The 14,736-nt window shown below is 35.1% G+C and overlaps 2 protein-coding genes across 14 annotated transcripts in view; both read left to right on the top strand.

Annotated features, from left to right (window-relative positions):
• Window positions 1-9,658, top strand: part of LOC130048043 (uncharacterized) — a 51,440-nt gene extending 41,782 nt beyond the window's left edge. For 8 of the 9 annotated variants that reach the window (XM_056144051.1, XM_056144053.1, XM_056144050.1 and 5 more), the window contains 2 exons: window positions 8,034-8,253; window positions 8,876-9,658. In XM_056144051.1, coding sequence (XP_056000026.1) covers window positions 8,034-8,253; window positions 8,876-9,368 — 713 coding nt within the window. In that variant the 3' untranslated portion in view covers window positions 9,369-9,658. Of the gene's footprint in view, window positions 1-8,033; window positions 8,254-8,875 lie in introns of those variants that run through there. The other variant, XR_008796868.1, reaches the window with a different exon arrangement.
• LOC130046538 (uncharacterized) overlaps window positions 1-14,736 on the top strand; it is a 248,343-nt gene that overhangs the window by 102,196 nt on the left and 131,411 nt on the right. The window lies entirely within an intron of this gene.

Below are 14,736 nucleotides of genomic sequence, written 5' to 3'. Positions count from 1 at the left end.
TCTATCGAAGCTACGCACTGTTACATATAGGCCTACGGCATATGCTTTCCGTTCTGCTCTCAAATTCAATACACACTCGCACCAACTGACCTTCACCTTGTAACAACATATAGGCAGAACTTTGCTAGCCGTGTCTACCAACTGGTAGTTTTAAAAAAGAAATTTAAAGATAAAAGATAATTGAACTTTCAATTATAAATAATAAAATATGATATTTCCCAACTTTGAATTGAATTATATAATGCTTTCATTTTTTTTAAGGACCGCGTACACGTGTGTTTACAACAACAGCACGCCGCGTTCCCACTTCCTAAGTAGATAAAACATAATAATGATTAATAAAATTGCTTGAATACAATAATTTAAAAGTATTGTGATTTTCACAATAAGTTTGATCATTTTTATTATAATATTTTTCTTTCCGAAATGCACCCGTGACAGTAAAGTAAAGTAAATTTTATTTAAAGTCGGCACTATATACCTTCAACATGTCAAACACAAGCTCTGTAGAGCTTTTTAACCGACTATCACATTGAAGTATATCAAGGACAAAGACACATAGCATGCATGTACACATATACACAAACATATCACAGATTAACAAAAGAATACAAAATAAAAGAAAACTTTCATGCAAGAATATACAAGAATATACAGATACGAAAGCATAAGACTACGAGGAAGAAATAAAATACTACAAGCAAGAGTATATGTATAAAAAGCATCATTAAATTTCAAACCAATTAGCTATGTTTGCTGTTTCAAGTAAAAGCTGTATAGTATAAGAGTTTTTGAAAATAATTTAAATATAATTAAGATAAAATAAGGCCTAGTTGTCAATGATACGTAATCGTATCATAATTTAGGCCTATCTAACTTCTCGAAAAATAGATTTAATAATAATTGCACTGTTTATTTTAGAAAAGCAACAACACTAATTACAGTTGTTTACAGAAATGGCATTACCAAATCGTGTTTAGACAGTGATCCCATGTAAACATCATTTACTCGCATAATTTCATGAAATTTAATAACATTAGGTCTTGTGTAATACCTACTGTGTAGGTATTTTTTTCTAATATTTGATAAAGCATTGCATTCTAATATATAATGGAATTCGTCTGCAATTTTCGATTCGTTACACAAAACACAAAATCTTTCATTATATGGAATACCAATCCATCTACCAGCCTCTATAGGGAGGCGGTGATTTGTGGTGCGAAATTTAAGAAAAATAGTTCTGAATTTTTTTGACATTTTTTCTAAATATTTTTCTGGTCCAAAGTCTATTTTAAAAGTTCTGTATATTTTACCTTTAGATGAATTGAACATATCGCTCGACCATGTTTGAATGAATTGATCTTAAGTCTTTGTTTGACAGTATTTGTTATCCATTTTCCATTTATGTTCTTTTGTTGATTCCATATATTTGAAAGACCACACATGTTTACAATTCGATGAATACATTCAAACCAGGGGTTCTTAACAGTACCGTTAAGATATTGTGTATGCAAAAATTTATAAAGTACATTAACAATTTTAAAGTCACAATCTTGCAATAATGTAGCCCAGTATAAAATCATTCTGCTATACACATTAATATAGATTGGGAAACGACCTGTTTCGCCATATACCATAAATGAGGGCGTAGAGCTTTTCAGCTGAAAAATGTGTTTCAAAAATTTTAAGTGAATGCGCTCTACAACTTGTAAATTTTCATACCCCCATATTTCACATCCATAAATTAAAACTGGTAAAACTACTTTGTCAAACAGGTCAAATTGACAACTAATTGGTAAATCAAACAATCTAATTTTCCTTATAATTCCATTCATAGCTTTCTGGGCTTGTTCACATAAATGTTTCTTAGCTCTACAAAAAGACCCTGATCTAGAAAATATAATACCGAGATATTTGAATTCTTTTACATTCTCTATAACACTCCCATTATAGTAAAATTGCCTTTTCATCAATGGACCCTTTGAGAATATCAAATTTTTTGTTTTATCGACATTAACATTCAATTTCCAATGAGTACAGTATATAAAAAATTCATTCAACGCACATTGTAAATCATCAGTAGATTCAGTCATTATAACTGTATCATCTGCATATAGCAGAATTAAAAGTTTCCAGTACAACATAAGTTCTTCTTCAATTGAATTAGTAACACTTTGTAGGCCAGTAATGCCTTTCTCTTGTAAAAAATATTCAAGATCGTTAATATACAAAGCAAACAGAAATGGGGATAAATTTTCGCCCTGTCTTACCCCAACATTACATGTGAAAAAGTTTCTCAATCATGTCTAATTGAATGTGTGTTTAATATCGGAGATTCATCGCTGCTGGACTAGCGATCTGTGATTTCACACTACTCTAACTGAACACACAAGCTTTACTCAAATTCTTCGTTGTGAAAAAGAAAATGGATACATTTTACAAACATAACGAATTATTTCTGAGCATGTTTTGAAATCAATAGTTTATAATCATGATTAAACCAAATCTACACATGCGTATAAAATATTCAGAAACCCATAGCCGACCAGCCTCATTTCAAATGAGTTGTTGTTTTATTGTTTAAAAACAATGACTTTGATTAAACATTGATTCAGAACTCCTGGTCCAAATTATGTAACTTCAGCACGTGTCCCTAGCGTGAAATCCATACGCGACTTCTGTGCGCACTGTGTACATAATATTCCGACATGTATTTACGCAGATAGATATTAAAGTTTTAAAAAATATTCGAGATTTGAGAGCAATTTATTTGATTTGTATGTATAAATAATTCAAACTCGATGAATTATTCTCTTCAGTTTTTCATGTTAACTGAGGCTGCATTAGGACCTGACCCGAGGACATTGGTAAAATTCAAGGTTTTTATATCACACAGCTCCGACGGAAGACTTCTCGTTGCTTTGCAACAAGCTTTGCTCTGATTGTGCTGGTTAAGATTATTCTTATTATTCTTTTTCTTTTTCTTTTCTAGACGCTAACTTTGAAGCTTCATATCTCGCTCATTTCTGCATGGATTTTGCTCAAATTTTCAGGTTTTATCAACTTTACAAAACAATTTTAAAATCATGTAACTATATTTCAGAAATTCCATTCTGTTTACGAGTTATTCCCCTTTGTATGAAATTTTAGGGGCTTTGGTTTCCAGACAAAGGCTCCGAGACTGTATAAGCTTGAGCAGAATTTGCGTTGAAAATGAAAAGTAGGAGCATTGTAGTTGTGCACATCGTTTTTGTTTTTTGATTACAGCATTCGAAATGGTGGTTGACAGGGTTCGAAAATTAGGACGCCTAAAGGAGCAAAAAATTACACATATTTTCCTTTGTATCTTTTAAACTAAAAATATTTTGTTAAGACGTGTAGAACAAAAGTTGCACAAAATGTTAAGAGCTTTCTTTTGATATCACTAAAAAGGGGCTGGCCCCTTAAATTAGGGATCTGGGGATCTTCAAAGTTTTCGCTTTATAACTCAAAAACGATAAATATTTCGATATGGCTTTCGCTGGAAAAGTTGTTTTTTAACATCTTATTGATCTCATAAACAATATTTTGCTCGAGTATTGTGTTATATATGAGTAAAAAGCTTGACCCCCAAACAGGTAACCGTATCATTAGGTAGGTGAAGGGGGAAAATATGCGTATAACTTACTTCGGCACGTGCCCCTGGCGTGAAATTCATACACGACTTCTGTGCGCACTGTGTACATAATATACCTACATGTATTTACGCAGATATTAAAGTTTAATAAAATATTCAAGATTTGGTAGCAATTTATTTGATTTGTATGTATAAATAATTCAAACTCGATGAATCATTCTCTTCAGTCTGAATATTATGCTATCATAATTTTGTTGTATGATAAAATATTGGTAACAGCTATAAACCTTTATTGTATGTCCTGAGCCATAAATTTCATAAATTTAAATAGTAATTTTTTCTTCATTATTGGGACTGAAAAGTTAAATGCTGAAAGAATTTAATCCCACATACACGCGCGCCTCAAAAGACTGATTCGTGGAATGAGATCATACACGCATGTACTTGCGTAGTATAAATTTATTAAACACCTAACGATAAAAATTGATAGTACACCTTTAAAGCTTCATTTCAATGATATATATTAAATTCTCAAACTATTTCATAAGTACATATGAGAAGTCAGAATCGCCAGCGTAGCCAAACTACTTATATCGTTACAGTACTTATCTTCCTGTCACAGAACAGTTGATTATTTTCTTTTTAAAAACTTAACTTCTATTCGTCTTTTGTAAAATCACTGGATAAGTATTTCAAATAATTTTTCCCGGGGTGATGTTACGTATAACATATCAAGAGGGAAAGAAGGCGAAAGTTAGATCCCACACACATACTCATGTACGGTTCCTGTATTTTCATGTTAACTAGGCTGCATTAGGACCTGACCCAAGGACATATGGTCAAGTGTAAGGTTTTTATGTCATACAGCTCCGACGGAAGACCTCTCGTTGCTTTGCAACGAGCTTGGCTCTAGTTAAATATGTGTATAATTCTATTAGAATTTACCATTCTTGTTAAAGTATGAAATAAAAAGACGTATCTTTATAGGGTTAAAAGTGTAAATAAAACACACACACACAAAACAAAAATAAAATGCGATAATACATGTATATTTATATATAATATTGGGGGCGAGTTGTCTCAAGAGAAGGGGCGACTTGTCCTGAGAGAGGGCGAGTTGCCCTAAGAGGGGTGAGTTGTCCAGCATTCACATATATACATATCTAGGTAAGCAAAACAGTTGAATTGCGCTTATTCCTTTTTTGCTTTGTTTTGTTGGTTTTGTTTTTTTAATTTTTTTTTTTTTGGTTTGATTATGACTACAAGTTACATTGAGTGCACACATCCCCCCCCCCCCCCCCACCCAATTATTATTCATTAGTATAGCTATACTTTTTCGCATGGATCTTTTCAACACACTATAATAACAGTACCACACGTTTTGTTTACATTCGTTCGTTATCTGGACTGGCTTACTGCACAAGTGTATCAAATGTAGGCAAGGTAAAGACAAAGTAATGCAGAGAAAGAAACGCAAATGAGTATTGTCATTTCCATTTACTATGCATTATTTTTTTTCCAGTTTAAATAAGCACATTCTTAGAATAAAAAAAATCTTTCAAGCGTCTTCAATAAGAATTTGATGAATAAAAAATGTATATGTGTTTGTGTATTGATCAACCGCTGTTTTGATTTCCCGACCATAATATGAACGAGACACTTTTTTCACTCGACAAATATGGTGTATTGGCTCTGTATACTGCGTTCTGATTGGACCATAGTCAGTCAAAAATAATTTGCTCAAACTCTCCTTCCGATAATACACGCTCCACACTTCAGGGTATTTCACTGTAAAGCTTGTGACCGAGTGACTGTAGGACAGAAAGACAGACGAGATTAAAACAAAATGTCCCCGATCTTCGATGTCTGTGGCATAAAAATACCAATAGTGCATTACGACTGTGATAGAAATACTGACAATATACTCCCCTTCCTTGATCATTATAGATACATGTATAATCTGCATCACCATGCACATATGCATTATGTACATATAGAATATCATATACCTAAAACACAACAAGTTGATAAACATTTTTTTTTAAATTGGGGGGGGGATTGACCTAAACATAAATACATGGTATACTGTACAACGATATTTTACTATTTCATTCCTTCAGTGAATTTACTTTAATGGTTATGTTTCCAGTACTATTGGCATTGTGAAACATGCTAAAGTCTGGGTTTTGTAGCTTTATTCCATTGCTGGTCACGATAATTGGATGATTACTTATGGACATCCCCTCATGTGGTCTAGAATTAACTGAACTGCTTGGCCGAGAAACCCGTCATATCTATCGCTGTGTTGTTCATGTACATATATATTCTATTAAGCAGCTCCTAGGGGCTTGCTAATTGATACTAAAATTGGAAATAAGTGAATTATTTTTATTTATTTTTTCGGATTTACGAAGTCGCCCGTTTTCAATGTTTCATATAATTTGTAAGAGTTGTAGAACTTTGTTTACGTGGCGTCATCGTATGAACGTCTGATGCTGCTATTTCGTTGCTTAGGGAATGCTACCTTATACTGAAGTAAGTTTTTTTTAACCGTTTCCCATCTGTTTAGCATCTATAAGTCGTTGAAATACGCCGGAAGATAATGGTTCTGCTTTTCTCGTTTTATTGCCAAGTCCTCGGGATTTTAGATTTCAGAAATCGTTTTAAAACGGTTTTCTACATCAAACTTGCTGTAAATTAACATTTTATCTCCATTAGGAGCGGGAATTTCTGAAAATGCTTCAGTATCACCCTCCATAATCCTCCTACTGTTTTCTGTCACCTAGAACGTTGATTGTTTTGAAATGAAGTTAAACGTGTTATTGTTCTAGATAAACAGGTGTTACTTGGGTTACCCCCCCCCCCCCCCCCCCCCTTTGCTTAGATACTCGCTACAATTTAGCGCTGTTTTTTCAAAACGTTTTTATTTAATTTTTCTGCTTAAATTAAATTTTGTCGTGGAAGAAAGTATTATCTTTGAAAAAAATTGTGTCTAACATCATTTTTAGCTCACCTGAGCTGAAAGCTCAAGTGAGCTTTTCTGATCGCTTTTTGTCCGTCGTCTGTCCGTCCGTCTGTCTGTCCGTCCGTCCGTCTGTCTGTCTGTCCGTCTATCTGTTAAACTTTTCACATTTTCGACTCCTTCTCCAGAACCACTGGGCCAATTTCAACCAAACATGGCCAAAAGTATCCTTGGGTGAAGGGCTTTCAAGTTTGTTCAAATGAAGGTCCATGTCCCTTTCAAAAGGGAGATAATCACAAAAATGCAAAAATAGGGTGGGGTCATTTAAAAATCTTCTTCTCAAGAACCACTGGGCCAGAAAAGCTGAAATTTACTTGAAAGCTTCCTGACATAATGCAGATTCACGTTTGTTCAAATCATGGGCTCCAGGGGTTGGATGGGGCCACAATAGGGGATCAAAGTTTTACATACAAATATATAGGAAAAATATTCTTCTCAAGAACCACTGAGCCAGAAAAAGCTGATTTTTACATGAAAACTTTCTGACATAGTGCAGATTCAAGTTTGTTCAAATCATGGCCCCCGGGGGTAGGATGGGGCCACGAGGGGGTCAAAGTTTTACATACAAATATATAGTTAAAATCTTTTTCTCAATAACCACTGAGTCAGAAAAGCTGATATTTACAAGAAAACTTTCTGACATAGTCCAGATTCAAGTTTGTTCAAATCATGGCCCCCCGGGGGGGGGGGGGGGGTAGGATGGGGCCGCAAGGGGGGGGGGTGTCAAAGTTTTACATACAAATATAGGAAAAAGCTTTAAAAATCTTCTTCTCAAGAACCATTGGGCCAAAGAAGTTGATATTTACATGGAAGCTTTCTGACATAGTGTAGATTCAAGTTTGCAAAGGGTAGTTTGGGCCATAATAGGGACTAAGGTTTTACATGCAAATATATATGAAAAGTCTTCAGATATGGGCCAAGGTGACTCAGGTGAGCGATGTGGCCCATGGGCCTCTTGTTTTACAATCTCCTTTTTTTGGTTGCAATAATTACTTTGGTCTTACTCCTATATCTTCTCCCATTTCAAATTTCCGTATATGCAATTACAAGTCCATGTATCAAGTTAGAGTCAAGGTACTGATCGTAGAATGTGCAAACTTTGAATCTATCTTGGATAGAAAATAATAAGATGTCAATGATTGATATGAATAAGCACCCGAGCAAGGGGATGCTCCGCTTAGCAGTGCTCTTGTTCAAAGGTGATTTAGATGCAGGTTTGTTCAAAACCTTGATTAACCATTTTCTTTAAAATGCTAAACATTCTCATCTTTGTTGTTGCAACAAGTGAAATGCAATGATTAAAGAGCAATATATAAGTGCACAATTTATGTTTGTCACTTGCTACTTAGTAATTTAGTAATCAACAAATACAAAGATTTGTGTATCTTGTTTTAGGTGCAAATCCTTTTGGCAGACCTGGTAGGGAAATGCCAAAAATTCCAGGCATAGCCTCTCCACAGGAATGGAGCCACCTACAGATATCCTCCCCTTTGTTTTCTGGATCTCACTGGTCCAAACCAGATGAAAGGGAAAGGGAGCTAGAAAAAGAAAAGGGAAAAGAGAAAGAAAGGGAAGTGTTGCTAGGACTCGCTAGAAGCAGTGAAGACAGGGAAAGGTACATTATACGCAATTTGAGGAAATTAACCTAATAAAAGTTTTTAGCCTCTTTGCGAAAAGTCAAAATGTGGTTGCTGTCCAAATTTTCAATGTAATAGAATTTTATTACCTTTGCATACTGAATCACTGTTTTGTAATGTGAAAAAAGTATAATCCTAGTTTATAAGAGTGTTAGAGATATATTTTAGAATGGGCCCCATAAAAGTTTCAGACTGTAACAGGTTGAAGTTTTCCCCTTCATTTTCAATGAATATCATTTAGTTAAAATTATCCTCGGATATAAATGAAATCTCGTTTGAAGAAATTACCTGGTCAATTTCCAGAACCGTATATGGTTAATTTGAAACTCTCCCTTTAAAAGGTATCCCAGCAACCGTAGAATTTTTTTCTAATTTATTTTATTCATCAAAAGTTACACTATCATCTCATATTTCAAACTTTGAGTGAAATTTCTTTTGAAAATATGAATTAGGTTTATTGTACTGAAACAGATTTAATTTCCAAACTTACAATTAAGCGATGTAGATTTGAATTGAAGTTCTTTTTAAAAGTTAAGTCTATATGATTTATTTATGTAATTGTCTTGTCACTGAATAACCTCATGGATTTTGCCATTTCAGAGAAAGGAGGCCCAGTGACAGAGAACGTCGGGGTAGTGTGGATTTAGATCAATCCAAGGACAGGCCATTTCATGGTGGAGATGTGCGACATCCTCACACCATCTCCCATTCAAGGTCACGTTCAAGGTCACCACTAGTGGGAAGTAGACTTGACTCTGCCAGGTCTGAAGTTGTTCACAGTTTAATACGCCGTTCTATGCTCCGAGAGTACCGAAGAAAAAGTTTAATTGACTTCAGGTTCGAAAGTCTCGAAATGGCACTAGAGCGAGCACGAATGCTGAATTCTCTGCAGCCTCCAAGTGTGGGTCTTGAAAGAATTCCCCCTTCTTCGAGTTTGTGGGGACCCCAAGAAAAAAATTCAATTTACTTACGAAATTACGAAAATCTCCAGATTCAGAGAGAAATGGAACAAGAGCAAGAACGAATGCCGAATCCTCTCCAGCCTCCAAATGTGGGTCTTGAAAGAGTTCCCAAAGATGAAATTCTCCTGTAGGAAGAAAGGGCTATTGGTACTTTGCGGAACGGAACGAAACGGAACGGAACCGATTGTGGGGTACCCTAAGGGGGAATCCACTGTAAAAAGAAGTTGGTTGTAAAAATAAAATACTGGACTTTAAACTTCTAGTTATATACATAATTGTGTCCACTGATGCTGGCCTATGAAAAGTAGAGAGTCGTAAAAGAGAATGCCGGGCTTTTTTAAATATACAATTGTGTTCAATCATCTGAGCTTTACTTCTGCGTTGATATCTGTAGTTAATGTATAAACTATGTTTAATTTTCGATTTGCATTTATTCCTGATATAAAATGGATATTTTCTGCGCTGGTTCCGTTCCGTTCCGCAAAATACCAATATCCGTGTGGATATTAGTATTTAACGGAACGGAACGAAACATCGAAATTCAAGTGTTATTTTACAAGTGCAAGTAGTCTGTTATTATTCAAGTGTTCTCATTCTTTTTAATCGCATCTTAAGACACCGAATGAATTTTCTCTTTTTTTCTTTTGTGTTTTTTTTTTCGGGAGGTGGGGTGGGTTTTTTTGTAAATTAATGCCACGTTATTTTCTCCTGTTTTTGCTGAAGCTTTTTCTTTCATCGGTTTATTAATTGATCACTCTGAAAATCAGAGGAATTGTTAATTTCAAAAATCAATATACATATAGATAAATATATGAATAGATAATCGGGATCTATATAAAATTTTCTGCATTCCAATAATGATGGCAAATGAAAAGCTCACAAGAAAGGGACTGAAAATTTTCGAGGATACACACAAGTTGAAATAGTTGCTAGAATTATAGGATTTCGTTCCGTTTCGCTAAATACCAATATCCGTGTGGATATTAGTATTTAACGGAACGGAACGGAACATCGAAATTAAAGTGTTATTCTACAAGTGCAAGTAGTCTGTTATTATTCAAGTGTTCTCATTCTTTTTAATCGCATCTTAAGACACCGAATTCTCTCTTTTCTTGTTCTTTTGTGTCTTTTTTTTGGGGGGGTTGGGGGGTTGGGGTGGGGGTTGGGTGTGTTTTTTGTTGTTTTTTTTTTTTTTGTAACTTAATGTTGCTTTCACACAAATGCATATGTTTTTCAACATGTCTGAAATTTTTGATTGCAATTTGTTTCGGTTATGAAGACGCATTTTCACACGTGTTCAATCGCATCTTAAGACACCGAATTCTCTCTTTTCTTTTGTGTTTTTTTTTTCGGGGGTGTTTTTCCTTCTAAATCAATGTCACGTTATTTTCTCCTGTTTTTGTTAAAGCTTTCCTTTTCATCTGTTTATTATTTGATCACTCTGAAAGTCAGAGGAATTGTTAATTTCAAAAAATCAATATGCATATAGATATATATAGGATTCCGTTCCGTTTCGCTAAATACCAATATCCGTGTGGATATTAGTACTTAACGGAACGAAACGAAACATCGAAATGGAAGTGTTATTCTACCCCTACAATTAGTCTCTTGCTATTCAATTATGCTCATTCTTTTTAATCGTACAGAATCTTAAGACATCGAATTATCTTTTTTTGCCTGTGGGGGTGGAGGGTGGGGGTCGAAATAACTGCTTTCACACACATGGATGTGTTTTTGAACATGCCTGAAATATTTGATTGCAATTTGTTTCGGTTTTGAAGATGCATTTTAACACGTGTTCAATCGCATCTTAAGATCAATTCTATGTAAAAATCAAAGAAATCAGATAGAGTCTGGCCACTCAATGTCACAGATTTCTTTGATTTTCACAGTATTAACTTTACTTGCACCATCTTACATAATTCCAACCCCACAACCAAATTTCTACCATCCGTTGCCATGGAAACCGACAATCCAAGGACAGGCCATTTCATGGTGGAGATGTGCGATATCCTCACACCATCTCCCATTCAAGGTCACGTTCAAGGTCACCACTAGTGGGAGGTAGAGTTGGCTTTGTCAATGATGTTAGTCACAGTTTAATGGACTTATTTAGGCTCCTAGGGGGGGCTTCCCCTTTTCCATTTGGTGCAGAAAGAATTCCCCCTTCTTCGAGTTTGTGGGGACCCCAAGAAAAAAATTCAATTTACTTACGAAATTACGAAAATCTCCAGATTCAGAGAGAAATGGAACAAGAGCAAGAACGAATGCCGAATCCTCTCCAGCCTCCAAATGTGGGTCTTGAAAGAGTTCCCAAAGATGAAATTCTCCTGTAGGAAGAAAGGGCTATTGGTACTTAACGGAACGAAACGGAACGGAACCGATTGTGGGGTACCCTAAGGGGGAATCCACTGTAAAAAGAAGTTGGTTGTAAAAATAAAATACTGGACTTTAAACTTCTAGTTATATACATAATTGTGTCCACTGATGCTGGCCTATGAAAAGTAGAGAGTCATAAAAGAGAATACCGGGCTTTAAAGTTTTATTTTTTTAAATATACAATTGTGTTCAATCATCTGAGCTTTACTTCTGCGTTGACAAACGGGATGATTTCAGCTTCTCCATCGTCAACTTCCCACATTTATGTAGCAATATTCCATTATCACCTGCATATGGTGTTTATATATCTCAACTGATTCGATATGCAAGAGCTTGTTCTGGGTATAGTCAGTTTTTAAATCGAGGTAAGCTACTGACAAACAAGTTGATGGTACAGGGATTTCAACAGTCTCGATTGAAGTCAGCATTTCGCAAATTCTATGGTCGTTATAACGATCTAGTTCGTCAATACAACCTCGCATTGGGTCAAATGCTGTCTGACGTGTTTCATACCGATTGTTAAGCTGTTCTTGGCACACTGATTTTGACTGCGGATAACTCCGTTTACCTGATCAGGATATGGGGCTCACGGCGGGTGTGACCGGTCAACAGGGGATGCTTACTCCTCCTAGGCACCTGATCCCACCTCTGGTGTGTCCAGGGGTCCGTGTTTGCCCAACTATCTATTTTGTATTGCTTGTAGGAGTTATGAGATTGATCACTGTTCGTTATCTTCACCTTGCATCTGTAGTTAATGTATAAACTATGTTTAATTTTCGATTTGCATTTATTACTGATATAAAATGGATATTTTCTGCGCTGGTTCCGTTCCGTTCCGCAAAATACCAATATCCGTGTGGATATTAGTAAATTAACGGAACGGAACGAAACATCGAAATTCAAGTGTTATTCTACAAGTGCAAGTAGTCTGTTATTATTCAAGTGTTCTCATTCTTTTTAATCGCATCTTAAGACACCGAATGAATTCTCTCTTTTTTTTCTTTTGTGTTTTTTTTGGGGGGGGGGGGGGTATAAAATTTTCTGCATTCCAATAATGATGGCAAATGAAAAGCTCACAAGAAAGGGACTGAAAATTTTCGAGGATACACACAAGTTGAAATAGTTGCTAGAATTATAGGATTCCGTTCCGTTTCGCTAAATACCAATATCCGTGTATATTATATTAACGGAACGGAACATCGAAATTGAAGTGTTATTCTACAAGTGCAAGTAGTCTGTTATTATTCAAGTGTTCTCATTCTTTTTAATCGCATCTTAAAGGCATAGGGTCTATCTTTTATCTCAAAAATGACATCACAATATTTTGAAAGAAAAACTCAAAAAAAAAAAAAAAAAAAACAAAAAAAAAACACAAAAATGGAGTATTAATTACGAGTTGTCTATAGCTGCAGCGCTTTGAAATTGAAGTCATTTTGACGTTTTAGCCCTTTATAAATGTTTGTCTGGAGGACAATATATTAAACTGGTACCCTGCTGATGGGTGGCTACACACAGACACAAGAGATGCAAAGTCAACAGGGTACCAGTTTAGGCAAATGAGAACAGGGAATTATTTTGTAATTACTATCATATCCAATGTGTTTGTAAACATTCTGAGGAACATTTTGTGTTTTACTAGTTATGATCTTTAATTTCGCCACCTTTTTGGAACATGCAAAATTTTACCAATATCTTAGACCCAATGCCTTTAAGACACCGAATTCTCTCTTTTCTTTTTCTTTTGTGTGTGTTTTTTTGTTTTTTGTTTTTTGTTTTGGTGGGGTTGGGTGTGTTTTTTGTTGTGCTTTTCTTTTTTTGGTAACTTATGCTGCTTTCACACAAATGCATATGTTTTTGAACATGCCTGAAATTTTTGATTGCAATTTGTTTCGGTTTTGAAGACGCATTTTCACACGTGTTCAATCGCATCTTAAGACACCGAATTATCTCTTTTCTTTTGTGTTTTTTTTTCGGGAGTGTTTTTCCTTCTAAATCAATGCCACGTTATTTTCTCCTGTTTTTGTTGAAGCTTTCCTTTTCATCGGTTTATTATTTGATCACTCTGAAAGTCAGAGGAATTGTTAATTTCAAAAATCAATATGCATATAGATATATATAGGATTCCGTTCCGTTCCGCTAAATACCAATATCCGTGTGGATATTAGTACTTAAGGGAACGGAACGAAACATCGAAATGGAAGTGTTATTCTACCCCTACAATTAGTATCTTGCTATTCAATTATCCTCATTCTTTTTAATCGTACAGAATCTTAAGACACCGAATTATCTCTTTTTGCCTGTGGGGGTGGAGGGTGGGGGTCGAAATAACTGCTTTCACACACATGCATGTGTTTTTGAACATGCCTGAAATTTTTGATTGCAATTTGTTTCGGTTTTGAAGACGCATTTTTACACGTGTTCAATCGCATCTTAAGACACCGAATTATCTCTTTTCTTTTGTGTTTGTTTTTTCGGGGGGAGGGGGTGTTTTTTTTTCCTTTCTAAATTAATGCCAAGTTATTTTCTCCTGTTTTTGTTGAAGCTTTCTTTTTCATCGGTTTATTATTTGATCACTCTTAAAGTCAGAGGAATTGTTAATTTCAAAAATCAATATGCATATAGATATATATAGGATTCCGTTCCGTTTCGCTAAATACCAATATCCGTGTGGATATTAGTACTTAAGGGAACGGAACGAAACATCGAAATGGAAGTGTTATTCTACATCTACAATTAGTCTCTTGTTATTCAATTATGCTCATTCTTTTTAATCATACAGAATCTTAAGACACCGATTTCTCTCTTTTCTTTTCCTTTTGTGTTTTTTTTTTGGGGGGGGGATGGGGGTTGGGTGTGGGTTTTTTTTTTTTGTGATTTTTTTCTTCGTAACTTAATGCTGCTTTCACACATATGCATATGTTTTTGAACATGCCTGAAATTTTTGATTGCAATTTGTTTCGGTTTTAAAGACGCATTTTCACACGTGTTCAATCGCATCTTAAGACACCGAATTATCTCTTTTCTTTTGTGTTTTTTTTTTCGGGGGTGTATTTTTTTTCTTTCTAAATTAATGCCACGTTATTTTCTCCTGTTTTTGTTGAAGCTTTCCTTTTCATCGGT

This window comes from Ostrea edulis, chromosome 7 (genome assembly GCF_947568905.1).
Source record: "Ostrea edulis chromosome 7, xbOstEdul1.1, whole genome shotgun sequence".
NCBI lineage: Eukaryota > Metazoa > Mollusca > Bivalvia > Ostreida > Ostreidae > Ostrea > Ostrea edulis.
Note: the sequence above shows the minus strand (reverse complement) of the source record. Positions and strands in the feature narration are given on the sequence as shown.